The sequence below is a fragment of the Amblyomma americanum genome, chromosome 9 (genome assembly GCF_052857255.1).
Source record: "Amblyomma americanum isolate KBUSLIRL-KWMA chromosome 9, ASM5285725v1, whole genome shotgun sequence".
In the NCBI taxonomy this organism is placed as follows: domain Eukaryota; kingdom Metazoa; phylum Arthropoda; class Arachnida; order Ixodida; family Ixodidae; genus Amblyomma; species Amblyomma americanum.
Window position 1 is genome coordinate 91,755,844 of NC_135505.1, and position 27,900 is coordinate 91,783,743.

Here is a 27,900-nt window from a genome sequence, read left to right on the forward strand (position 1 = left end):
TTTTCCAGTTTTAACCTAGCAGATATGTTGAAGGCGTCACAACTTGATGGTTGGCACTAGTGCCACTGACTGACGTTAGCCGCTCATGTTTTGGAGGTTCGTGTGTAATACTGTCCAATGATATCACAGGATATTTCAGGGTTTCATTGCTTGCTGTTCGAAAGAACATTGCGCATTTCAGGGCAGTGCTATCAAAGATGGCTGTAATCTCCGGAGCTTCTTTAACCGCCGTGCAGTTGTGTTCCAGTCATGTCTGCCGCAAACACCACGTCTGCATGTCTGTGGAGAAGAAGGGTAAGTACATTGCTTCTGGGAGTTTTATACGTAAGAATTAAAAAAACCTAACACAGTGTTTTGAAACGACAGTCAACCACTAGTTAGACTGTAAAAGAGTGATAAAATTGCCTAATATTTCTATCAGTATAATAGGAAACATAGGTTTGTATTCTAGCAGTGAAGCAACTGTTTCAGCGAAATGCGCTTTCGTATGGTCGAAAGAATTACCGCAGGACAGAAAAAATAAAGTTGTTCGAATCTGTCCTCGCGTTGCAAAAACAAACTCCATAAAGAATCAGGACGAAGTTGACTGATGGTACTGATGGCTCCTGGAACCATTGTTACGACAAAAGGAATAAACTAAATCCGGATGATAAATACGACAGAGAAAAAAATTATGAACAATTGATTAAGTAAGGCAGATCATTACCTCTGCCACAGTAGTTCGAATAAGCCGCTATTATAGCGGCATGTGATGATGAAAATCGAAGTTTCCTACTGGCAGAGCACTAATGAAATCCTTATGCTGAGATATTGAAAAAAATGCCAGAAAAAACACGGGTAACACAGAGGTCCCAAACGATAGATTACTCAAGACAGGAACTCCTGCGTTTGTGGTGATCTCAAGACTACGATTCATAGCCTTGAGTTTATCAACTTTAGGCTCGTATTAACACGGGGCTAATCATAAGCGCCGCATCATTTTGTCTAAATTGCTACGGCAGAGAATAAAGGAGTCACTTAGTAAACCAGCCACAGTAACTTCTCTGTGGCGTCTGATTATGCACACAAAATCTGCGTAGCCTGTTTTGCTATACAATGCTATTTATCCAACTCAACCGACTGCGGCCAAATGTTCCGTTTCTGAGCGAGTTTAAGAACAATAGACAGAAGCAGCTTGATAAGGAGAGGCCCATGAGCTACGAATGCCTGTTTTAAAGGACAAAGGTACGGAAGGCTTCCTATGCCGAAGTTTTCATTGTATCGGGCATCGGTGGCCATATAGGCGCATAAGGAAGCCTTTGCAGCTTAGGCTTCCTCACTGGAGGATGAATACGTGTTTGCTCCATCGCTTACTTGCAGAAAAACGACTTCATCAGTGACAGGGTTCAACTATCGTTACGAAAGCAGAATTTATCGTACGTCACAAATTAAATAGGGTCCGATCCGTTATCTAATGGCACACGTTTAACAGCATACAGCAGGTGCTTGGGGTGTAGCCATAGTGGAATCAGAACAAGCAGCATAGCAATATGCTGCCGATTCAACTAAAACAATTACAGTCCATGCTGTTTTGTAGCCTTAACTCAAGTACCCTTCTTTTGCCGTATACGGCGCTGCAGAGGCTTCGAATCATGTGTATATAAAGTAAAGTGTAAAGTCAGGCGAAATGCATGCCGAGTGGATTTTAGAGGCGCCTTTATAAAGGCCTGCGGATTTGTTTAACCGATTGGGTTTCTTTATATGCTCTAAGCACGCGCATAAAAATACCCTTGAACCATAGTTAATCGCAGCACAAGGAAAAAAATTAGATTTATAGAAAAGATGGTCTATATGATCCCCATGTGATTTTGTCGAATTGTTGTCGCCAGTTTTTTATATTTCTTGAATTTTGTTTTCATGATGAAAGTATAAAAACGATGCGCCAAGGTACCCCTTCAAAGAAAGCTGAAGAGCGTGATGTCATAACGGCTCTTCAGGCAGAGCTTTTTGAGCATACGAGAAAGGAATCTCCGTTTTCAAACCTCACGTGTCCAAGTAGGCCCTTCGCGATGGTGGCCAATTGTCGATTTCCACCGGCGCCGATTATTGTCGTCATTTACCGTCATTTAACTTAGAAGGGCTAATTTTTTACACGGGCTCCGGCATTTCAGTTACCCGTATGACTATTCGATACAGACATTTTTGCAACTACATGTATTTTAGTTATTTTGTTGGCAGGTGCTAGAGCGTTCATACTAGCGCGGGATTTTAGCAAGGTTCACGTGATCGCATGTTGCCGCCAAGCCTGGTGAGCTCTAATTTTTTACTCCGTCATACTGCGAAGATTTCACTAAAAGGTACCAATGGGAGATACCCCTTCGGATGAGATCGCTTCAGGCAATTAGATGGCTGAAGCCATGAAAGCGCGCCTTCGCACTGCTGTGCGACATGAAGCCTGCTTCTGAGGACGGAGGAACTCGCTAATGCAAGCAACAGTTCGTCATTTAGGATGATTTATCTGCGTCACACTGCAGCGAATAACTGAGGTAAGGGGATCTGCCGCTAAGCCTTCGCGGACCGTAAATTCGAAAGCTTTTCTAGCACATATTAAATGCCTTTTAGGGCAACAGGTAAAATAATGACGAACTCATTAGTTTTGCAGTCGCGCTCTCGTTTGGGTCGAAAAGTACACTTGAAAAGTTGACGACCAGTGTCCCTTTGCTAAGCTAAATCACAGCAATTGATGCAACTGAGGCGTGAGCATGTTGCAAAAATGCTCAGTTTTTCATCAGCGACATGGGAGTTTATTTTAACACCGGTGAACGAGGTAGCTTACGTCGCACTCTTTTTACTTCGACACACCCAAAAATGACTCGTGGTGCTGGTTAGGACGAGAATGATTTTATATTTCGGAGTTTATTGTAAAGCCATTGTTTTGTGCCTAATTCTGAGACTTTTAATTCAGCTCGTGCCCGTGCCCGGAAGGAGAGCACAATGAAGGGCTAGAAACAGGTAGTCAGGAACAGCCTTTTATTTCACTTCGACTTCTATGTCTTCAAAAGACAACGAAGACATTATAAACAATTCCATGACAGTTTCAGCTTGACATATACACTCATGCCTGTTTAATTGTCGGCCGTAATTCTATCTCTAGCGGCCTCCTAAAATTACAAAATGCTCTTCATCAGATCCCGTATTTCCTTCCGCGAAGCTGTAATAGCATTCTTTATTTTGCGCGCTTTCATAAGCATGATAATTTTCTTCCACAAACAATGTAGCTTGCTGATTATTGTCTACTGGATGTAACGGCTTCGTTTACATTTTATTGAGCGCAACGTCCATAGCTAAGGACCGAGACAAAAATCAACTGGCAAAAAGGGAGACAGCACAGAACAAGAACAAAAAAAAAGAACTTTCAAAAAAGTGGTATCTAAAGGACACTCCATACGCCTGCGCATTAATGTTTGAATGCGCGTGGCTGGCATCTGTGTGCCTGTTTAATGAGGAAAATGAGAAAAAACTTCTATACCTCAAAATAAATCAGTGACATTGGGGCTCACCTTTCCAGGTTCACATCGTAATCCCTCCGCCATGTAGTGTATCTGGCATGTTGTTAAGTCATAATCATAGTCTTCAAATTTTTCTTTCCAGCAGCACTTGACTTCGCATCTCTTATGGCGGTGGTAACCCTTCTATGGGGATGAAAATAGCGTAACTATAACGAAGCTTAAGCGATACACATGAAAACGCAGAGTGCACCTGCGTATGTCTAATATGTTTCTGCACTATGCATAGAATATCATCTGAAAGGAAATGACGATAAAAAAGGCGCTTTTACGCGAGTCTAACAAACTGAGTGCTTTCAGAAAGGGTGGCGACAAGTCCCCAATACATTCAATGCATTCTTTCATCAAAGTAATAAATTGTTTTTTGTACAGTGTTCAGAAAATTTCGCAGTGTTCGCTTCAGTGGCTAGTTATATGTTTCAACCTTACAAGCAGCGTTACCATACAACCAATCAGTTTTGTTATCAGCCAAAAAAAACGGTCATGTGCCTTCTTCATGGGCATTGAATGAGTAGTGTCCTCGCGAGCGGTGGTTGCGCATGTGTGCCAGGAATTCCAGGCCCGCTAAGAAAAGCGACAAAGGAACTTTTTTTTTGTGGAGGAAGTAGTGAACGTGAACGGCCATAATAAGATTTCTTTCTTCATCTTGTGAAATTATTCACGTGGGTGCTATTTCTTTGTGCCCCACATCTTTTACTCTTGTATAGTGTAGCGCGTTGGTACTAAAAGGAGTATGATTTATATGCGGCAATCTGAAATGCCAAGAATCGCCATGACCCCTGCTCGTATTGCACGTTCGTTAGTAACGGAGTACGACCGCTCGTTCGAGAAGCCAGCAGCCCCAGCCCTGTCGCATGAGTGGCAATGATCACAAACTGCAAGCCTCCTCGGCTCAGTTCCGGAAAAATGAGAAGATTCAAAACCTTCAGAGGGCACCTGCACACGCTGAGGTGGCCACGCCTATTTGGTTTTTCTTCACTTGGCTGCTTTTGTTTCTATGTTACTTATAGTCAATTCCAGTCGCAGGTTCTGTGCACTTCTTCATCAACTTTTTCTCCTTTCGTACACCCTTTCTTTGCTCTACATGCGGCATGTTAAAATTGGTTGCGCTGCTCGTCAACATTGGTAACTGAGGCGCTGGCCGAATGTATGCACAACAGGTTTCATGATTTTATTGACACACTGAGCCTATTCTACGTAACAATTTAAAGAATTTATAAAAAGAGGATTTTTGAGTTACGAGAGCGCTTTCTTCGGCATAGCGTTGTCAGTAGTACAGTACATCAGAATACAACTCAGACGTGCTAACTGGCTGGCCGGTTAACAAATGTTGAATAGTTAGCTTTCAACTATTACATTTAGGTTCATTAATCGTTAAAAGTCGTGTAGCCTATCATAAGGATTATCTAAACGTTCATAAAGTTTCATAAGCGCGGTTACCCTCGGCGCTGCGGCCCAACAAATTTCGGCTATTTGGACGAACTACATGAACTTGAGAGGTTGCTTTGCCTGCAAGCTTCTCGAAAGTTCATGTATTTTGGCGCGATGTGCCCAAAATATTGTAGACAGTTACTTTTAGTAATCATGAAAATCGTTCCCTGCGAAGAATATTGTAAGGAGTGCCTTTGCATGCCCTAAAATAAGGTTTATAATGAAAATGCGGAACCTAATTGATTTGAAAATTAATTTTATGCTGTTGTTTTATGTGCGAGAGGCTAACAGCTTGAGATCTGATGCAATGCTTTCCCGCATATTCCAAAGCCCTATAGTGATCCTTAAATCATGCATATTGTTATTTGTTACTCAAGAAAAAAAAACATTTTTTTTTCAGCATTGAGAAGGTTTGCTGTGCACGTACGGATTCTGGCTTCACGGCGGCGACTCCTCTATGGACCATTTGACAAAACCTTTTGCGGGTCATATTCTGCCCTGGGTATACTTCACTGGTATAGTTTACTTTGTGGCGAATTTCAATGCAAGATCTGGAAATATTTCTGAAAAAAAGGGAAACATCGCTGCTGTAATGAGTGCGACCAGTGTCTAGAACAGTGGCTGTAAAGTCGCCAGCAAGGAGCAGTGTAACAGTGCACATTGCTTAATAAACGGTGGCAAAAATAAAGCCTTATTATGCACATAAAAGATTCACGTGCCATATGTGAACCAAAATTCAATGTGGCTCTTCAAGTAAAACCCCATTTACATCATTAATTATGATATCAATATATTTTGAGTAAGAGAAAAAAAACAGCTGCAGCGTAGTTATATGCGCAACTTAGTTCATTTTTTCCAATATACTAAAGGGATTCAGTATGTCAGCTTGTTAAAGAGTGCCAGAGAGATTTGCCTGTTTAGCCGATGCATTCTTGGTTGTAGCAAGTGCCTCCGATAACAGCGCACCGGTCTATGTCACGATCGAGGTGGACAAAAAACTGGTGAAGATAATTGAACGTACCTGTCTTATTTTTTCGAATAAATATAGAGAGGTCATAACTAGGCCGGCTTCAGGAATCGAGCAAAGAACGCCATATTTACGGGGCTGCTGTGTGAACTTTTATGTCACAATGGAGCTGCCACAGATAAGTAATACCGTTTTCTTCCTCCAGTCTTCTCGCCGAAAGAAAAGTTGCATTTAGTTACATGAACTGACATCAGTACAGGGTAAATTCAAGTTTACATTAGGTGATTGCTTATAAATGACCAAACAATTCATACGGGCACTGCAGCGCTTGTTTTCAAATGGCAGGGTTTACTTCTGTTCATTTTCAGATTGGCAGTAAGAAAGCTGGCCGCTTCACGAGTGATAATCGCCGCAATGTTCACCATAGAAAACGTAAACAAATCTTAAATCTGCCTTCCGAAACGGCGACGCGCGAAATAGGAAGACTTTACCAGGCATTCGGCAATGGTTGCTTCAAAGATACAGCTGTTCAGTGCCCATTACCTGTGTTTCACATCTCAGTCATAGCACTGGTAATAGTCCTGGTAGTGGGCGCATCGGATGGGGCGTTGCCCCAGGAAATACTCGGAGGGTGGCTGCCGTAGTAGGAGGAGGGCATTATATGAGAGGGAGTGCAGCGATAGCGTAGAGGTAGAGCATCCGCCTCGCTTGTTAGAGAGCCGGGGCTCGAATCCTTGTGCCGCGCAATTCTCCCCGGGCTGAAAAAAAGCTCCGCTTGTCGATGGAATTGCACACCAAGGCTTAGGGTGCAGCCTAATCTCAGTGACAAGGTCAAACAACACACTCCCTCACCAGAGCAGAATTTGGCCATCCTGGTTTAGTACTCGGCCCAAAACTTCTATTAAGAAACCAACTAACCACTGGTTCTCAGTCCCAAGCGGCTACGGAGGAACTGACCAAGGCGCCGGTCAGACTTGTGAAGCAGTGGAGAGTGCTAAGAATCCCTGGCTGCGAACAGGCAGCCATTCGAAACTGAACTTCGCAACGTTTAACGCTATATTCTTATCCAGTGATGCTAGCCTAGTAGTGCTGTTCGGGGAACTAGCGGATATTCACTGGGATGTGTTAGGGCTTAGTGAAGTAAGGAGGACAGATGAGGCGTGGAGAGTACTAAGCGAAGGGTACATGCTTTAGAGGACAGAAGAGAACTAGGTGTGGGCATCCTCATCAATCAAGATATAGCTGGCCACATAAAGGAGTTCTACAGTGTGAACGACAGGGGGGCAGCTATCGTAATTAGGCTTAATAAGAGGCAAAAGCTCAAAGTGGTGTAGGACTACGCGCCTACATTCATTCATGTTGACCAGATCGTTGAAAGCTTCTACCAAGACGTCGAACCGTAAAAGAACAAAGTAAAATGACAGTACTCAGTTATGATTGGCGACTTCAATTCGATGGTGTGCAAAAAGGAGGCCGGAGACCAGAGGGTAGGTTAGTATGGCATAGGCTTCAGGAAGTGCAGGTTGGAGCTTGTAGGGTTCGTAGATAGAAATAATTTACTGATCATGAATCCCTTCTTTCGAAAACGAGATAACAGAAAATGAACGAGGGAGAGGCCCAATGGAGAGGCTAAAATGAGATAGGCTTCATACTATGCACTCACTATGGCATCGTGCAGGACCTGGAGGTCCTCGGTAAGGTGTCTTGTAGCGACCACAGAATACAAAGCCTCGAATTATCTTAAATTAAAATAGGAGGGAAGAAACTAGTTAAGTGGAAGCCCGTGAATGAGTAAGCGATAAGAAAGTAGAGAAATTCAGGCTATTGCTGCAGAATAGATAATCGTCTTTGAGGAAGACCAACTTAATGTTCGATCCAGTGTCACAGCTATCATTACGGAGGAGGAGGAGGAAAGGTAGGGAGGTTAACTGGAAAAATAACCGGCTTGCTACTCTGCATGGCGGGAAGGAGTGTGAGAATAAAAAAATGAAGGAGAAAAGAGAGTAGCAGGAAATCACGGTCACCAAGCGTTCGGTAAAGTCATAGCCTGTAGGGCAGGCCCGAAGTTCTCAAGAACGTACAGTGTAGTATTTAAATATTTCCATTATGCATAATCTTTTTCTTTAAACCTATAATTTCTATTATATTGTTTTTTACCGCCTGCGTTTTATTTACTCGTTGGTGCTTAATTATCTTTTTCTTTTATACCTATCCTGCTTTTTGTTCCTTTGATTGTATATGTTTTTACATTGACCCCCCCCCCCCCCCCCCCCGCGCCCTATGTAATACCCTCGAAAGAGGGCCTTTACGGGTATCCTGAAAAAATAAAATAAATAAATGCCTTGGAGGATTTCACCGCCGACGATCGCCCCGGCCAGTTGCCAAGAATCTTAATTTCCGTCAGTGTTTGTTGATCTAGACGCCGTAGCGCACAGTATAGAGACTGCCTTTCGGCGCTGTCGGAAGGGCATTCACAAACAATGTGGGCTATAGTCTCGTCACACCCGCAGATGGCACATGCAGGGTTATAAGCCATAACGATTAAGAAAGAGTAATGCTTGGTAAAAGCTACACCAAGCCACAGGCGACACAGCAAAGCTGCTTCACGTCGTGGCAGGTTGATGGAAGCCGGATCTTGAGACCTGGGGTGGCAGGTTGATGGAAGCCGGATCTTGAGACCTGGGTTAAACGATTTTAAACGTGAGTTAGAAAATTGGCCTGAACTCCAAGCGGCAAATATGATATCCCGCGCAAGAACGCGAAGCCTTCCTGCTGTCTGATCTCGAAATGGGGATCGACACAAAATTGCCGTCGTGGTGAGCAGTTCGGGTGGCCTCGTCCGCACGATGATTGCCTGCTATGCCGCTGTGTCCTGGTAGCCATTGGTAGATAATGTCATACCCTTTATTGATGGCAAAGTGATGTAGTTGTCGGCGACCAGTTCTTAATGAGCTCAGCGGCGAAAAGCAGCTTGCATGCCTTGGAGGGCAGCTTTGGAATCAGGGAAAATCAATACGGAGTGCGCAGTAGAAATAGAGGGTACGACGGTTCGACACGAGAGCGGCAAGCTATCTCAGGAGAAGAAAAAACGAATTATGAAACGCCAAATTATGAAGGCGTCTAACCTGAGAGGTATTAGAACTGGCAGAGTTATCAAAGTTAATCAATAAGCGCAAGGTAGCCGATATAAAGAAGTTAAATATGAAGAGAATCAAACATTCGCTAAAGGACGGAGGTAGCTTAAAAGCGGTGAAGACGAAACCAAAGTAATGTTCAACAGTCTCGAACGGAAAATCAGTTCACATTTGGTAACGAGCTGATGGAAGTGGTAAAGGAATACGTCTACATGGTGCCGGTTGTTCCGCTGATCCGCCACATCAGAAGGGAATAACTAGAACAATAAGGATGGAGTGTAGCGCATATGGCAGGTTTTCTCAGATCATGAATTGCAGTTTACCAATAACCCTGAAGAGAAAAGTACACAACAGCTGTATCTATCGGCACTCACCTATGAGACAAAAACGTTGAGGATAACGAAAAGGGTACAGCTTAAGTTAAGTAAAGCGCTGCGAGCTATGGAAAACAAACGATAGGTGTAACGTTAGGAGAAATATATTAGTGTGGGCAGAGAAAAAGAAAGAAAAATTATTGCCCAGCCCGCACCGCCTATGTGAGATGGCAGAGCGGGTGAGGGAACAAACGCATGTTAATCATATCCTAGTCGAAATCAAGAAGAAAAAATGGGCTTGGGCAGGGCATGTAATGCGAATGGAAGATAACCGCTGGTTCTTAAGGGTAACGCACTGGATTCCAAGAGAACGCAAGCGTAGCAGGGGGTGGCAGGAGGTTAGGTGGGCGGAAGAGATGTAGTTTGCGGGTGTCGGGTGACCGCGAAACGGCGGTTAATTCACTCTCCCTTACCTTTAATTGGAGATGCAATCCCCGGTTAATTTGAGAGACGTGGGTGAGGCCTTTGCCCTGCAGAGGGCATAGAGAGGCTGATGATGTTGAGGACGTCAGAGTTGGAGTGCGTAACCAGTTGGTGGTTGCGGTGGAAAGTGGACCGCGAACTTTTCCCCGCCGACTACGATTCGGATGTGCGTCGATAGCAGAACGCCGTGTCTGCCTTCAAGTTGATGGTATATTGGCCTGTGCATTGACTTTGGTGTACCACAACTACCGAACTCTTGCTGGGATCTCTATTGACCTCCTTCCGTATTGCGGATATTTCTCTCCTTCAATGCTACCGAATGGTCGGGCTCCCTTCCCAAACGGCGGCGAACGAACTTTGTGCAAAAAGCTCTTGGCACACGTCGCGCCATATGCTGCGCGTTTTACTGCAAATGCTCAATAAGGCCAATATAGCTGCCTGTTTCTAGCAGTCGCATAGGGTCGGCTCCGAAGTGACGGCCAGCACTATCTTGTTAGGGGGAGGGGGGGGGGGTGCTACGCCGCGTACGCTGCGCACCAGGTGAGCATTTCTAGTTTCAATCCCGACCCCAAAACCCAGTGCAGCGCAGTGATGGTAACAGTTTCTGAAAAAAAGGCCACCACCGTCTGGAAGACGTTGAAGTATCGAGCGTTAGTTGTTTGGTTTACTAGATGAAGAAAGCGATGAAGAACGCGTCGCTCGTTTCGACAAACGGAATGTAATTCCCTTTGAAACGGGGCGGATTTCCACCATGCTCAGCTACGCGTGCACGCACACCACATAGCCGAACGATCTACCACTAGCGCCATCTATGAGAGAAATTACGATGCACGTCTACCCATTGTCGAGTTCCACCCCCTCAAGATACGTCCCAAACGGAATTTGCTTCGTTTTATGGGGTCAAGGCGAGCCTAGAATTCGGCTTGCGGTGCGATATGGTTATGTTTCAATGAGTAATTTAATGTATAGAATGTTTACCTATTATTTAATTGCGCTTTTATTTCTATACAACAACCCATAGCGTTTTATTTGCCTACAAAATAATTCGGTATACATGTGTCCCGGAATGGGTGCCCGTTGTTGTCGGCGTATAATTGCGAAACGAATGTACACCTGTACAGCGGCCCCGTAACAGGACAGTTTTCCGTTTTAGGATATTTTTGAAAGAGCGGGAGAGGAAAGAAATGAGACGACAAAACCAATTAAATCGACGCCATCTTGGATTCTAGAAACCAAAACTATGCCGTCATTTCGTCTCCTGATGTCATACTCACATAGTTCCACCTCTATCCAAAATTTTTGGCCGTGAAGTCATCATTGCCACTCGGCAGGTAGTTGTTTCTACAATGTTATTGTAGATGGCGCTACAAGTTTCAATGCGAAATGCGATGTTTTCTAGTTGCAGCCAGAGATGACGCTTAGACCTCAGGGTGGTAGGAGACCTCACGAAATCTCGAAACGTGATGAGTAGTTGCTGCCACAGATGGCGGTGTGATCAACGGTGGTAGGTAACCCCAAGAACATTCCAAACATGATGAGTAAGAGCTAAAGCTCTTAAAATACACAAGCTCCATGTTAAAATGTGGTAAAACCACTCCCTCAAGATGTCTACCATGACCTTCAGGCGTGAAACACACAGGCAATCGTTTAGGCCCTCAAACTCCATTCCACATTCATTGGCGTGCCTTCCTAAAACTACAGCTTGACACTCGTGTCACTAATGATTCCTTCAAAATATTTCTTTGTTTTTTTGTGAACTGTTTTTGCATGTACTGGCTTAGGTTTATTATTTGGGAAACAGTTGTAGCATATTTTTTCCCCTCTCAAGCCTCTATTCATTTTTCTGAAACCAATTGCAACTGTACTATGAAAATGCGTCTGTGTGCTGTTATCCGCGAGGCAAAACAGGCAGTTATGTTTAGAATACTGAAGCCTAAAAAACTCGCTTAAAGGAAGCATTTCACATTGAAGTTCCGAGATCGGCAGTGGTGCTGATGTGTCAGTGCTGATCGGCACACTGCTGTCTTCAAGCACACAGGGAATCATTCGCACGATGCTTGCTTTAACAAATATATGGACTTTAAAGTAGACTAAACAATGTTGCTAAGACCTATTTGTAGCTTTCCCCAAAACACAATAGTATCACAGGATATAAGCTGGAACCCAAAGCATTATATTCACTTAATCCAACACGAAATGTAGCTGTAGTATTCTAAGTGTAAATAACAAATTGCAAATGGGACACTGCACACTCATTCTGGCACACAGCATAAAATCAAATATAGAAACTACGGGCAAAGTTCAAGGACAAAGAACTCACTGAAAAGTATGTAAAAAAATAATGCTTACTTGTACATAAACTGTATTTGTTCCTTAGAGCAGTTTGATAGTCGGTATCTGTTTCTGTAGTGGTCGTGGTAGCTCATTAGGAATCCATCTTTCCATGAACACCTCTCCGCTGATGGGTAATCCGAAATATTGAGGATACCCTTTTTACTGTCATGATTGGCCCCCAATCTAGCCGAAATGATGGGAAAGCAGTCGCACCATATGGTAAATAAAACAACTTTATAAAGACAGCACTAGGATTATATTAGTGAAGAGTCTTCACAGTTGCAGCAAAAAGTATCAGTGCCGCGCGTATTTAAAACGCTCTTTCGTGCTAAATAATTTGAATAAAATGACGTCCACAACCATTCAAATTCCGGTAACGTTCTTAAATATGTGGTGTTCCAAAACCAATAAAGTTTAGTTGCCATTTCACCAACCGTGCAATCGCTTTTATACCTTCGCTTGTAGTCGTCAAAGCGATTGGAATTTGTGTAATGGTGTTCACCGCGGAGCCTTGGAATCTACCAACAACGTCCCATTAGTAGCACGCACAATCTCTCACAAACCAAACTTTTCTTTACCATTTGCTGCAAGCTGAGGCCAGTAATTAAAATTATGAGCTCAATTGCCACGCATTAAATAAAGAAATAAACGCGAAAGGAAGCATTGAAAGCGGTCGTTGCAAAGAACCATCTGTTCTGAAGCTCAAAAGTGATTTTCTATTTTTGGCTCGTCTCCTGCTTTAAGTACCGCTGATGTTGAGATTGGACGGATGGTTTTCAATGCTGTCAGATTTTAGTCATTATTGCTCTCAGCTGCTTGAATGCGGTGTTTCATAAAAAAATTGGAGAGGGTACTTAAGCTACGATTTAACGGTATGACGCGATAGCGTAGTAGGTAAGGCTTTGAATTCTGAGCAGTTTGACTGACACCTTTGAACGAATTTTTAATTTTTAAATTGTTTCAGTTCATTAATTAATGACACGCTCTAAATTTTCTTTTTACCATCATCAAGCATTGACTTCTTATTTTGAGCATTTTGACACCAGTGAACCCCCTTTTTATTTTATTTTTTATTTTTCATTTTCTTAAGTAATTTATTAATTAATTAATTAATTAAAATGAGTTCATTACCTCGTCATCACGTATCACACACCAATAAAGCACCAATCAATAGAACTAAAAATATCATGATACAATTTTTATACGCAGCCTCAGATTATTCCGACACGAGGTGCTGACTATGCCGATGGCCTTCGAACAAGCAAGCTGTAGACGCTTTCGCGTAGAAGTAGACTACGTCGATGCGTTACATATTTTACAGATGCCCTTAGGCGATTCCCTTCCGATGGAAAAAAAAGGCTCTGTTTTTGTCTACCGATCTAAAGAGAACTTTCCCATTACATTGGATTACAAAGATCTCTTAAGTGGTAAATATTTTATGCCAGCTGTAACTTGGCCATTGCTTTTTCCTCCTTTGTCGGTGTCTGCTGCCCGGGTAGCCCATGATAGCCCGCAACATTAGAAATGAGTTGGCAATGCATGAACCTAAGAAGGCCCACAGCTCCCAACGAAAATCTGATATTGGCTGAACCACTCATTAACACAACAATGATAGCCTTGGTTGCCCGTCGCTTTCCCAGTAATGGCTGTGTGTCATATCCTGGCTATCATGGGCCAGATTAGCCAGAATAATCCGACTCTTTGCAATTCCTGACTGTTTCATCTGATAATAATGGCTATCATGGGCTATGTAAACCTTAGAAGCCCTATTGTTTGCTAGAATTGGTTGTGTCATTATAGAAAGCTATCTATATTGGCCTAGCTTTGCCATCACTCATCCAGTGTTAAAAGTACATTGGCAAACGCTGGTCAAACCTGTGCCATGTAATAAAACAACATGGAAGCGTTCAATATTCCTACCACAGAGCGAGACAGTTTATAATTTTTCGTATTCGTAAAAACTGACTTGAGCTCTCTATAAGAAGTTTTAGGCATTTTTATACATGTCTTAGTTTAACTCAAATTTAAATGTATGCGTTTCCAAACCAGATTTTTAAGTTGATCCTTGAGGTAAAGACACATGTTCTTGAAGCACATTATGGCATACGAGCAGTATTAAGGCTGGTTCACATGCAACCGACTGAGCGATTGAGCCGCGTGGCGCAAGGGAAAACTTCCAGCTTATTTGAACCTCGCCGCTCATCGCCGTGAAGACTCAAAATAAGTTTCTCAGCGGGGAGGCAGGATTCGGTAGCATCCTTTCTTGCATGCGAAACAGGCTTTACAGCAGTAGCGTTGTGCTATTACTCTACTACTCCTACTGGAATTCTATCTTAATACCCGTGCTACGCGGACCTTTAGGTGGAATTTGAGTAAAATGGTATTCGACTCTCCGAATAGCATTCGGACCTAATGGAGTGCTGCGATGAATCACAATTTCCTAACGCATTCCAAACGCACTCGCTCGCTGTTTAGCAATAATGCTGCTGCCGTCGAGGTTTGCTGTCCGTTCACTGATTTTGAGTGATACAGCGACATGCGACGTCTTCGGTAGTGGCCAGTGGACTGTGCATATTCCGCCACAGAGGTACCGGTATGTCTCGCAAGACCGACAACAACACCATCCAGACAAACGATCACCGCTGTATAGCATTATATCGTTAATACAGGGCAGCTAGAAGAGGCTGCGACTAAACACTAAAATTTATTTTAAAGGTCCCATATATTGAGTAATTAATGAATGAGCGCTGGCGTGACCCAGTGGTAATGATTCGTGCAATTACGTATGGCTAAGCCAAGTCGCTAATCAACAAATTATATTCTTTGTTTCAAAAGTGCACATACAGAGCTCACGTTGTTGCCTTCGTCCGATTTTTGGGCATAATAACCCGCCTATTTGTCATGCAACATTATGCGTTCGAAAGCCTTTATGCGCGTCCTAGTCTCATGAGTATCTGGAAACCAGCCCAAAGGCGCTTCCTCCTAAAAAAATTCATTTTATAAAGTTTTTCAATTAAGAGAGACCTTTTTTTACTTCACCCTAGAGAATTCACTGCCACACACAGCACAGCCGGCGTCTGCTTATTTGAGATCCTGACTCAAACGTCATAGCTTAGTGGAAGTGAATTCGCTAAATCTACTTTGTGCGCAGCTTCAGCAACGCACAGAATCAAAGCAGCGGCCTCGTAATTCGGAAAGGCTGGCGCTTCATAAACGCACGCCGCCACGTGCTGAGAGACTTCTACGCTTCCGCACATCGTGCCCTGCGATCTCGCCTTTACCCGTGCTTCCCGGTTTGATATTGCCTCCCTTTTCTGGAAATCGTAATGCTGCAAATTTTTGTGTTTTTTATAGTTCTATTGAGCAATCGGCATTAAGCGCTGTAGCTGTTGCTCACGTCTTTGTGTATTGGCTCGGAAAATGTTTTTGATTTCGAACGTCGCCTTTATTGATTAAAGCGTCGGAACTAACTGCGAATCGCAAATTAACTTGATTTTTGTTTTTTTCGTGAAACTTCCACACGAACAAAAAATTTCAGGATTCTTCTACTACCAGTGAGTAAATCTGCTGACAACTGGTGTTAGACGCATGATAACATAGGTTGTTTGCCACATGTGCCGTGTATAAAACTACGAATGACCGTGCATTCTGCTTGCATATTATTTTATTGCTTTTATATTTTTGTTAGCTTGTGGTAACATATTTTAAGCCACCTTCAACTAATAGAAACCACATCGTACGGCCCCACAAAATACGCGAGTGTTTGAAGTCGTTTTGGTGAAATCCATCTCTAAGCTCCACGTTTTTCGCTTCGATGTTTTCGGGCCCCCAACATGAAGCTTTTCCATCGGCTTTGCAACAGTAATTTCAAGCTACCGCATTTCCCATCTCCTTGCGCGTTCTCAACTGCCCATGACTCTTTCTTGGAGAATTTCACACCCCTTTCACACGTTTCGGCAGCCATCGCCTCTCTCTTTCAAGTACCATATCTCCCCACCTTTTATCCCGCCGCGCCCTTTTCTAGATAGCGTGCGCACTTTCCAAACCTTGAAGGGCTATTGTCCTTTTTGATTTTGCTCACTTTCTCTAAGCTGTTTTTTTTTTCGCGCGCAGCTAGGCGCTTCGCCGTTCGTGCAACCCCCCCCCCCCCCCCCCGAAAAAAAAACAACATATCTCCCATCCCCCACCTATGAGCTGGAAACTCTTTTTGGCGACCATGAAAGCTGTGTAAAAGATAATGACAGTCCCCCTTCAGCCATCCTCTCCCCTCCACCGTCGTCCAACGGGCCACTCGCCTTGGAAAAGTGCTTTGTATCACCATGACACATACTTGACTGGACGCGCCTTGCCTTAACTGGCACGGCGGCGCCCAACCGCACAACCAGAGCAACGAAAAAGCACGCGCACTCGGGCTGGCACCTTCCGTAGTCTGTGCAAGTGAACAGCCACATCTGATACTACATGAGAGCTTCGACTCGGTTCAGTACCCTGGCCTATAAGATCTTAGTTGTAAGTAATGCAACTTTTTTTTTTTTTTGAGGTACGCTCGGAAATGAATGTGATTTTGGGAGTACATGTTGCTTTGACATCATGCGGCTTTATTTCTTCCGGCAGGGACAGAGGACGAGACAACGCACGAGGACGACTTCTGTGTACCTAATCTCTTTTAGAAATGTATGGCTTGACATCGTGCGCAGTGCAATCTGCCCGAATGGTAAGAAGTTTATTTTTCGTCTTTGGATAGATGAATTCACCGAACATTCACTTCTTTGCCCAAAAGCAGGCTTCAATTCATGTGAGCTGACATCTGATGCATTCGGGAATACTGTTGTTATATCCCACTTATGCACGACAGGAATCAGAACAGCTTAGTGTTCTACTGCAGACCAGTCGGTAAGGATCATCCTTACCGGCTTACCGGCGAAGTGTTACGCATAATGTATAATACTTGCGTATTGTTTATCTTTGGTTTACAAACTTGCAGGTGCCCAGAAAATGTGAATTTTCTGATTAAAGCTAATTTTGCTGGAATTTTCAGTCAATGAAAAAGAAAGCCATTACTCTTGACTGTCAGACGGGTGTTTTTTTGTGGTTTTCAAGTCATAGTTTAGAATCCTGTGTCAAATGCATGCCAGAAAAGAAGCTTGGTGCAGTTGGTGACGGTTCACTTGCGACATAGCGGTAAAGAGACACGGACGCAGGGATACAAACAGGACGTGGGTTATCCTGTTTGTCCTCTTTGTCTCGCTGCATCCGTGCCTGTTTAGCGCTATGTGGCAAGTAACTCCTTGACATTTTTAGAACAAAAGTGCCCTTAGTTTCATGCGTTCAGCTTATTTCGCAAAAATGCCAAAGCCGTATTTTTAAACCCATCAAAAATAAAACCTTGTTCAAAAATATTGTTTTGATGTCCTTGTGGACGAGATACTATAACCAGTGCATCTTTACTTGAAAAAAATGAGCTCGCAGTTAAGAGATACATTGTTATGATATTATAACAAAATAATTTATTAGTTGCTTACATAATCACATGAATTTACTTTTGTCACACGACGCATCGAACTAACAATCAACCATTTGGTACAAGAAAAATTTAGTGAATTAAATTCTACTTGGTTAAATTAATGTGGTGTTAGTTTTTAAACATAAATTGCAAATTATTCTTAAAATGTGTTGCAAGCGTCTTCACGCAGATTGTGCCTCATAAAATTCATGGTCATTTAATATTTTTCCTTTTCTCCTGTCACTTTCACTAATTAGGCTCATCATGACACCATGCGTCGATTTGCAGGCTCGACACATCGTGAGATCGTCGAACAAGAGCTGGACGAGGAAACTGTTTGAATGCACTGCACCAGCCTTTTTGCAAAACAAGTGCAACTTTCATTTCTGATATGACTGATCAGTTCCCGTTAAGCACCTTGGATGCCTATAGCCGCGCCACCGCAGCTTGCAGAGCTGCGTTGCCCAACATTTATGATAGACACGCAGTGAACTTGAAAATAAATGATTTGCTCACAGCCTCTACAACTATGCTCTTGAGCCCTCCTTTCCCCTAAATCCCAGGATGGCTAGTGGTAGAGCAAGTCGCCTTGCATGCTCTAGAACCGTGATCCTTGTAACTCGACGCAACAAACAGCTCTTCCTCCAGTTTTTTTTTGGCACCCTCTTTTATGAATATTTGCAGGCTAGAATGGTACTTCCAGAGTGCATGTTATTCATTGGCCAGTGGGATATATCGCATGTGCCAATTTTGAAAGCACCATAGCAATATTTGAAAACTAGATATAAATGTATTAAATTTGGATGTGCCAATGTTTGAAGGCAGGTTACGAAAGTCCGAAAGCTCGATGCCAGTGTTCGAACATGCCAATGAAGGAACATTTTTCTGAAAAACATTTTCGCAACAATTTGCATGTTGCGTTCATTAAATGGGATAAAATATTGTGCAAATCTGAACAGCTATGTGACAAACAGCTGTCTTGACTAATTAATAGAGACTTTACGTGACATCACTCCACAAACAAAAACACAACACACTCTTCAAAGCAGCTTCAATGGTCGAGTGCTTAGTCAACAATGTTTTCGCAAAACCACGCCTATCACTTGTAAACCAGCCCGTAATTTCGTACGAAGAGAGTACTACTAGAGTTATCCTGGCACAACTGGCAGCCTTAAGCGCTATATACCGCCAACCAAAATAAGTTGCTGCTGTCAGTATTATGGCATGTAGGAGGGGAGGAACCCTTTAGGGCAACGCGTGCTTTCGATTTTTTTGGGGATTCCTTGTGTAACACTGGCACCGCTTTTCTGTCGCCTACACTCTAAAGGAAAGAGTAAAATGAACGGACTATTCCTACCGCGCAATGCATAAATGGGCTAGGTATTTTGCCCATAGTACGGCGTAGATTTTCATCACAAAAATTCTGAATACTTGCGGTTGGCAGCGCGACAGATTTCTTCATATTCGGCGATATTCTTAGCCGACGTTTCGATCTGCCCTAAATTCTACCCTCCAGGCCTCTGGTGTCACATTTAATGGTCTTCTTTCTTTGCTGACTAGATCATGTTCTATGCTTTGTGCCTCCGATGCCAACAATCAGGATACGGTAAGTTTAGTGATCGAAATGTGCCCTGGAACATCGACAGAACATCTTGTCTCTAAAAGCGAGTGCAATAGAGAAAATTTTATAACCTTTTGCTCATTTATAGGGTAATTAATAATTTATTAATTACATTGTGGTGCGCGGTACAGTATTCATCACCTTCAGTAGTGTGTACTTCATATTGCTCAGTATATGTTTGTGTTCAGAAAAAGGCGCCAGCCAACATTCACCGCCATCAGCGGCTGGCTGTGTGGCTACAAGAACGGGTACGTTTAAGACGTGACGAAAAAGCTATTTCGCTTCTTAGGCCCAAAGCCGGGAATGTGTTCATTATTCGAGCTCATTCATTACGCATGTAAATAAGCTGTTCTCCTCTTTATTACTAATTAACGCGTTCATGCGGCGGCGACTTACGGTGCGCTAAACCCGGTGCGTTGTGGCCATTGGAGGGCCCTCTTATATTTTTTGTGTGCGGCCTCATGCTCTCAATGAGCTTGCGGCGATGTAAACTTATTGGACGCACAAAAATTGCAATTGCAACCTGGCATGTCTGCTTCTTGCAAGCACTTTTAAAAATCTGAGCGAGCCCGCGGCTGCAAAGTTCCACTTAGGGTTTGTGCCGCCCAGCAGAAAAACACATGTCGCACTGCTCATACACGACGCAGTGTTCTGCTACGCTTGTTAGAAATGCTTCCTGCTTGGCAAGTATTCTCTTTTATTTAAAATAGGAATAAGATTTTTACTGGAAGTAGCATTTCTTATTTCTCAATAAATTTACTGCTGCTTGAAGGAATAGTATTTGACTTTCTGGTACTCTTTTGTTGTTTCGACCAGAATTACCAACGTTCTTTCCGCCGTACTTATACTTATTCCCTTTAGGACGAAGTGATAAAGGCGCTACGGTAGGCTCAAATTTTCGTGAATTCTGTTGTGATAAACCTTCACAGTTCAAAGCACAGACGTGCCCACTGATGTTCGCCAAAACACTAAAGACCCGATGTTCACAACACGGAAGCAGTTTGTTCTTGGGGTGGGAATAACAAGCCACTACAGCCTGGTAACTAAAAGTTCCTTGCAATAACAGCCGAAAGGCGCACCAGGATGAGAAGGCTCTCTGTTGTTCATGGAGGGCTTGGCAGGCAGCCACGAGCACTCGAATGACGGCACTAAGTCTAATACATACGGTGGAAGCTGTTGAGCTCCATTGGTTTTTATTCGACACAACACGAAATCGTAGCATTTCGCTCACCCCTGCGAGCGTCGCTATCTCCCTGGCGTCAGCCCCAAACTATTATTTACTTTCTTCGATAGTTCTGGAACCAGTCCTGTGACTACATATGTGAGCTTCAAGGAATAAGGACTACAAATTTCTGAAAAAACATTGTCAATCAATACCCCTTTTGATACGCGCTCAATATGAGTAATAATCGCTTTTCCATCAAATTATATTCCCTTATGCGGCATTTTGAACTGGCGATGTGGCAATGTAAGAAACCACGGCGAGTTAAGTACTTAAAATAAATGAATCCTTTGCGCAATAACGTTCGCAACGGAAAAGTAAATTTGTTTTGACGCGTGCTTCATTTGCAACTTACAAGTGTCCCAGCTCATGAGCAAGCGTGTGCACTCCATGGAAGGTGTACGGCACGTCTTCAGCGACTCCGACTTTTGCTTCGCCGCATACGCCACCAACATAAGCGACACCTGAAAGGGTTTGGGCTTTGGATGTGTATAAGCAGTACAGAGAATTCACTCGCTATGCACATAGTATCCGGCTTGTATTTTCTTTGTGCCTGTGAACTCATTTTGAAGCACAAACACATAATGTTTAACAAGTGCTACACGTTGTGAGAAGAAACCGCAGTTGAGAGCTGCTTTTTGGAGGAATATGTAAAACAGCAAAATATTCTGCTCTTACTGTCACATTTTAAGCATGTATTTTTGTGAATTTCTGGTTGCACACACTTCTATTCTCATGATGCAATCTAGCATTTTAAAAGATGACCGTAACATTGTTTGCGTAATATAAACATTGATTTGTGGGCCGTTATTCACATTCCATAAAAGAACGTTTACAAACGGCTGATATTTATTTTACTTTCATCTGGACTTGCCGCGCGTTGAATCACCTTCAAGACACCAGTTGGAAATGGTTATCAGGAAATGCATGGAACAAAGTCATCTAGGTCACTCAAAGAATTTTGCGTTTGGTTGCTGGTCCCTATTTTGCGTGATCAGTACCAGCAGCGACCGCTGTAGGCATTTTTATACAGGCAAAATAAAGAGAAAAATTCCCGGGTGCAGCTGTGTGATGTCAGTGCGCTTCAAAAAGTTCCAGGTGGTTAAAACTATGCGGAAACACTCTAATGTGGCATTCCTTATCGCCCTTGTGTCGGTTACGAACCTTGATTCAAAACAATTTACAAATTGTAATGAAAGAATACAGGTTTCAAAATATTTAGCCGAGAGTTCTGAGACAACAGGCATAACGCAAGCACGCACAGGAATCTAATAAAACAAACAATCGCAGAAAATTGTTTCAAAATGCCGGAAGTGAAGTAACGTTTAAAAAACAGGTTGGCCACCAACAGCTTTCATTCAGGCAGATTATAGAGAAAAATCGGTCATTTATAGGTTGAAGTATAAAAAAAATTCCCAAGCGATCCTGCTAGCTCCTCGCGCCCATTTAGCGCAGGCATCATTAATATAAAATATCATCTTACACGAATACTAACTATGGGTATTGCCTGAAAGATCTGCGGCACACCGATAAAACCACAAGAAAGAAAAGGACAACGCATCCATCGTACAAGGGGTCCTTTACTTTATTCGGTTGTCATCGTTGCGCCGCAGGTTTTTCAGTCATGCACCAACTCGCCCCACAGCCGTCATTCTATAGGGCTGCTGTGTTTCTGGGTTGCAACATTTTAAAGGGAGAAAACAGGCGTGGTCTTTTACACGTAAAGCGAAAATGTGGGCTCACTATTGGCGCTATGGGGCATGTGGAGGGATTTTGTATTTACATGAATAATATTTTTCGCACACTAAGTATTACAGTAAATGCCAGCAAACATTGCATTGAATTCCACCTTGAACGTTCCGTGCTTGTATGCGGCTATTCCAAAAGACTTTGTGGATGACTGCGGATAAATTTCGACCAACAAAGGCTTTTTAGCGTCACTGTCACCCGCAGCAGACGGCTGTATTTGCTTTTCGCTTTTATCACAACTTCCGTAGCCGGGATTTCACCTCAACAACTTAAGCTCATCAGCAAAACAATAAGGCCACCGAGCCACCGCGGCGGCAATGTGAAAGAAACTGTATTTAAACCCTAAAACTTTTTCAGTAGTGACTTCTAGAGATTTTCTTTACAAATGTAAATTACGATGTTATTTGACCCAGCCGGATCATCAGTAGCCACTGTAGTCATAGGTGTATGCAGGGTGAAGAATACGCATATATAAATAACGAATTATCGGCATGAGCGTAGTGAAGCGACACCGGAATAATTTGCAACATGCGGGGTTTTCTAAGGACCAATGACATCGCAGAGCACAGGAATGTTTCGTATTTCGCCACCAACGCAATACACTTGCAGGGGCTGGGAGGGACCCGCAACCTTAATGTCAGGATACCAGCCCCAAAAACCACTGAGCCACCGCAGCGGGCATACGCCATATGTAAACATACTGGAGAATATGTATAGCGCTTGGATAGCGGCTATATTCGTTAACCGAAAAAGCGATGCAATACCATAAAGGAACGATGTCAGGCAAACAGGCACGATTCCTGCAGTACTACTCATGCCGTCTTTAAACGAAGTATTCAGATCAATGGCTTGAGAAGAGTTCAAGAATAAGTTAATAGAAAGTTGTTTATCAATCTCGAATTAGCTTGCGAGATTGCCTTGCTTAGTAACTCAAGAGCTGAATTGCGAACCTGATCTAGCACATAGGCAGGCAAAACAGAAGGCGGCGCAAAAATAATGTGAATAAATTTACTGCGGTGTTCAATGTATCAAAAGATAATAATTTACGACAGTCAGCCAAGTATTGGATGTGGTAAAGGACTATATCTAGCTAGAGCAGGTCGTGGCAGCAGATCAGGACCTGACCACGACAGTGAAACATAAGTGAGAACGGGAATAGGACGGAGTGAATTTTAGAGACACAGTCACGTGATGCCAGTTCACCAATATCTCTCAGTAGGAATGTCTACGAATGTATGCCCCTGGTACTGCCTCGGGACAGAAACGTAGAAGTTAAAGAAAAGGATGAGCATAGATTGAGGAAAACGTAGAGGACTGTAGAAAGCAAAGTGACTGTAAGTGGTGGTACCTTTAAAAGTTGTACCGACAACTTATTTCGAACGCCAAAAAACTACATGATTTGTTTCATGGGCATAAGAAGATACCTTCTAGGAAGTTAAACATCCCGGTGACGAGTTGAACATTGTCTAATGAGATTTTGAATCTTCTGCAAGGAGCCGCTCGGCATTTCCACCTGCATCGACTGACCTCAACGCGCATGGCGAAATAATTGCGGCGTCACCTAAACCCTGCTGTGCACTCAGCAATAGCAAGCGCATGCCGGCGACGCAGGTGTCATCAGCATTATGCTAGTGCAGGTTGGCCGGTGTACTCTCACGTTAAGGTGTGCTTTACTTTAATGCTGGAGCCAAACGAGGCCTAAATTGTTGGAAAAAATGGAATGGTTTTAACATGATTATTAACGCTTCGTAATGGTGTTTCCAGCTCATTGAGATAATTACTAGGCCCGTAGTCCTCTTTCAAGAATAATTAACAGCTACCGAGGCTCCTGTGTCAGTACAACTTTTACAGACAAGAGAGACCAGAAAAGCTGACGGTGCTATGTCGATTCATTTTTAACTTATTCGAAATCTAGAGGAAGAATGCGCGTAATGGCAAGGAAAGATAACCGGTGGTCCCTTAAAGCAAAGTTCTGCATTCCCAGAAGAGAAAACGTAGTTCGAGCCGTGAAAGGGTCACTTGAGCGGGAGATAATGAGAAGTTATCTGGAACACGATGGTCACGGCTGGCACATGACAATGTTAACGGGGTCGATATGAGAGAGGCCATTCTATTGCACTGGACGTAATTATGCAGATGACGATGATGCTGTGGTTGTATCAGCGACGCTATGCGAAATTTCTTCCAGGTTTTATTTTTGAGGACAAATTTCAGAGTAACATATTTTTACTATTCTATAGATTCCGTGTAATCTACACTCTTTAGTACCCTAAGTTTGGGAAACGTCCCAGAGAATATTTGTGCTCAATTTAATCAACTGCTAAAAATGTATGGTTATTAAGGTTTGCATACCAGGCTTGAAGTTGAGGTCGAAGGTTGTGTATTTAACACAAAGTACAAAGCAATTAACCGTCAGCGGAAACTTTTTTAGAAGTAAGCAGCACAATTCACACAAAGAATACGCAAACTGGGATGCCAGTTTTTAAAGAATAGCTATAAGATGCAAACTACTATAATTTTTTAAAAATGGGTTAAGAAAAGCCAATGTTACCAAGGATTATACAAAAAGTGCATGTAAGTCAGTTTTAGAAAGTGTGCGCAATTTCTCTCTTGTGAAGGGGTATTTATTTAAAGACTGCGAAGCGCTGGACTGAACCGCCCAAAATCCATAGTTAGTGTAAGATCTTGCGACATGCCAAAGTTGTCAAAAGCTTGTTAGCAGTAAGCGTTTCACTTTTTGTCTGCGTCGATAAGTTTATTGCTCGTGTGCCTTCTCCATGTGCTTAAAGTTAGGTGATAGAAATCAGCAACTGACGTCTTTCTTGTCGACTCTAAAATACAGATGGAATACTCGAACTTACCAGCAACCGTGTTATCCGCTGTGCCATTTACATCCATTACAAAATCTTGGCTGGAGAAATGACCAGAAAATCGTAAAAAATGCATTATTTCAATCACTGCAAACCATCTTAAATCACGTTTCTCCAAGTAAGAAGAAAAAGTAAAGACTCCACGTCTACTTTAAAATTGTCTCTCTCATTTTCCTCTGGCATGATGTATTTAAAATATTCACCAATATAGATCCAAGCTATGTGTATATAGGTTACGGCTTGTTTTAAGAAGTGCGTTTGTCAAACCTGTGTTGCTTGCTGCGAGCCTGATAAAGCTTACCACCTATTTCACGCGAGCAGGCATTAAAATAGACAATAAAGTATGTGTGTTATGAAACAGAACCAAGCGAGTCTTCATACCTGGCGAGAAAGCCCCTTTCTATTTTACTTTTTCTCACTAGGATTAAAAAAAATTTTGCCGAACAAACCCACAGAACTCATAACGCTACCAGGACCTTTGTAGCCCGCAGCTCTTTTCAGTAGCGTTAAGTAATCGGTAACTATTTCATCAACACCCTCGTGACAATCACCCCAATATTAATCGTTATTCGGTACCTTGATAAGAAGAACGCAATGTCACAGCGATTGAAAGCGCCTTGATGTGAAAGGTCTTTCATATTGTCTAACGTCGCCTCTATGTCCGGTTGGGCTTCAGTACTGTTAAGTATTTCGTCACTCTGAGGAAACAAAGAAAATAAATTCAATGAATCAATATAAACCTGGAGGAAAGGAAGCGCATTCTTTGCCCCTAATCGATCTGTGATACGTGGGTTACAGCGATAAAGCTTCATCGTGGGGCGCCAAAAAATGCAGTAATTTATTGTGCCAGAACAAGCGTAATATATCAGAAAACTAGAGACGTGTACAACAATCATTTAAACATGTTCCGAACACCAAATTCTGCATAACAGTGACAGTTTAACTATATTTTCTACATAAAAGAGAAATAGTCTTTCCACACCTCCATTTTGACAGGTCTGCAGGTAAATAGGCAAAGTAGAAAACAGAAAAATCAAAATCTTTACACGGAAACTGCTACTGACCTAATATTTTGTTACGAAATTCTTCAGGCACAATAAGTGAATATTAAACAAGTTGGTTCTACAAGACAAAGTTCACCAGAAAGAGCAAAATTTGTGGCCTATGTAACATTATTTTTTTTCGCTTTTGGAGAAGACACTTACCATATTTGTGAAGACTTGGTTAAGTTGGAAGCGTATTTTGGGATTCTTCAAATCAATAAAACTGAGGGCAGCCTTGGGGCAATAAGAAAACAAGCTTCATTACTGCTTTGTAAAGTTGATGCGTGTCGTCGTTTCAAGTTTTATCCTTATTTTTAAACCCGGAATAGCGCTAAAGATGACGCCAGATATTCTACGGCTTAGAAATCGCAGCGTTTGTTGGGAAGTGGAGTAGAATCCAGAAATAATATTTTCAATGCAATAAAATGACGAAAATCATTTCGGCGGTTATTCTTAACCTTAGTAGATTGGCATATTAAAAAAGATATTTAGGAATAAAAAGCACTTTTTTTTAGTGGTATGTGCAAAGAAGCCACTACTTATTATGAACAAATTAGAAGGCATCTAGATACCAGAATATTCTGTAATGTAGATATTATTTAGTGCGATGCTAAAGTAGTTTTCACCATTCTGCCGGAAATATGCACTGCACTTTCCGTCTCTCTGGCAGGTAGCGTACTGAGAAAAATAAGTTTACGTTTAGTCAGGGGTCCCGAAACGAGCCTTCGCGCATAGAACACTAAATGATTCTATTGATAAAGAAGTTCATGCTAACGAATCAAATTGTAGAACCTGATTCCTAAGCATGAAACAACTTTTTCTTAAACTTTTTACCACCGCGGTCATCAAATTCTCTTCACTGATATATTTTTTTTATCATCGTGTGTATATAGAGATAACTATCTAGTGCGCCTGTTCCAGCTTCGCGCAGTCTGCAATGGAAGAGCAACCAAATGCAGAAAGTCTGTAATATGCAGAAAATATTGATTTTAGGAGTCATTTCATGATTACAGAGATGTTTTCATAATTCTGTAGTCCACACCTAATTTCTGAGCTTGTGCCGTCTTCAAAACTGAGCTTGCAAAAACGTGGAGAGACATTAGTTAAGATATAGGAGTCAAAATAAGGTAGACACTTTTATACATTGAGAAAGTTAATCATTTACAGGCCTTTAAAAGATAAGTGTAGCCATTTACCTTTATATAATTGATATACAAATCATCTATTGAGCACAGCTCTTCTCTTTGGTTACCGAGTGACCAGGAAAAGACGGCAGCTACTGATTTTATTGAACAGCACGAAATCAATGCCAGCTTTCTCAGCCTTTAGGGATATTCTAGTGCCGCGTTTTTCTAGTCTCTGGTACTCATAATGTTGTTTACAAGCGAAACTACTGCAAAAATGTGTAGTAGGTAATGAAAGATACGTACCGCATTCAACATGAGAGCAATGTATAGGATAAGTTCTTCGGTTGAATTAAATTGATTTGAATACTCCTTGCTTGTAACCATGCAGATTTCTACGACGAACTTGTTTGGGCGTTCCTTTCTCGTCTTATTTCGGAAATCTGAAAAAATGGGTGTTTACACTCATTCTAATCGCTGCATTTTCTAAAGCGACATTTTTGTGGGTTTTCGATTAAACATACAGGCCTGCTTTCTACCGTAGGATCTACACCGCCATG

The 27,900-nt window shown here is 42.4% G+C and overlaps 1 protein-coding gene across 1 annotated transcript; it reads right to left on the reverse strand.

Annotated features, from left to right (window-relative positions):
• Window positions 1-27,778, reverse strand: LOC144105022 (venom metalloproteinase antarease-like TserMP_B). Its single transcript, XM_077638236.1, has 9 exons — window positions 27,647-27,778; window positions 26,379-26,450; window positions 25,750-25,871; window positions 25,165-25,214; window positions 20,910-21,018; window positions 12,224-12,391; window positions 5,404-5,539; window positions 3,540-3,671; window positions 1-279 (listed from the first exon to the last, which is right to left on the reverse strand). Exons 1-9 carry the CDS (start codon window positions 27,725-27,727, stop codon window positions 178-180), a joined length of 972 nt encoding a protein of 323 aa, XP_077494362.1. The 5' UTR covers window positions 27,728-27,778; the 3' UTR covers window positions 1-177.
• Between the last annotated feature and the right edge of the window lie 122 nt (window positions 27,779-27,900).

Excerpts from the sequence above, each read along its gene's own strand:
- LOC144105022 (XM_077638236.1), bottom strand. The coding sequence starts at position 27,727 with ATGGTTACAAGCAAGGAGTATTCAAATCAATTTAATTCAACCGAAGAA. Across the intron at positions 25,872-26,378 it reads ACCAAGTCTTCACAAATATG|AGTGACGAAATACTTAACAG; the intron begins GTAAGTGTCTTC and ends TTGTTTCCTCAG. Across the intron at positions 280-3,539 it reads TACGATGTGAACCTGGAAAG|ACATGCAGACGTGGTGTTTG; the intron begins GTGAGCCCCAAT and ends TCTTCTCCACAG.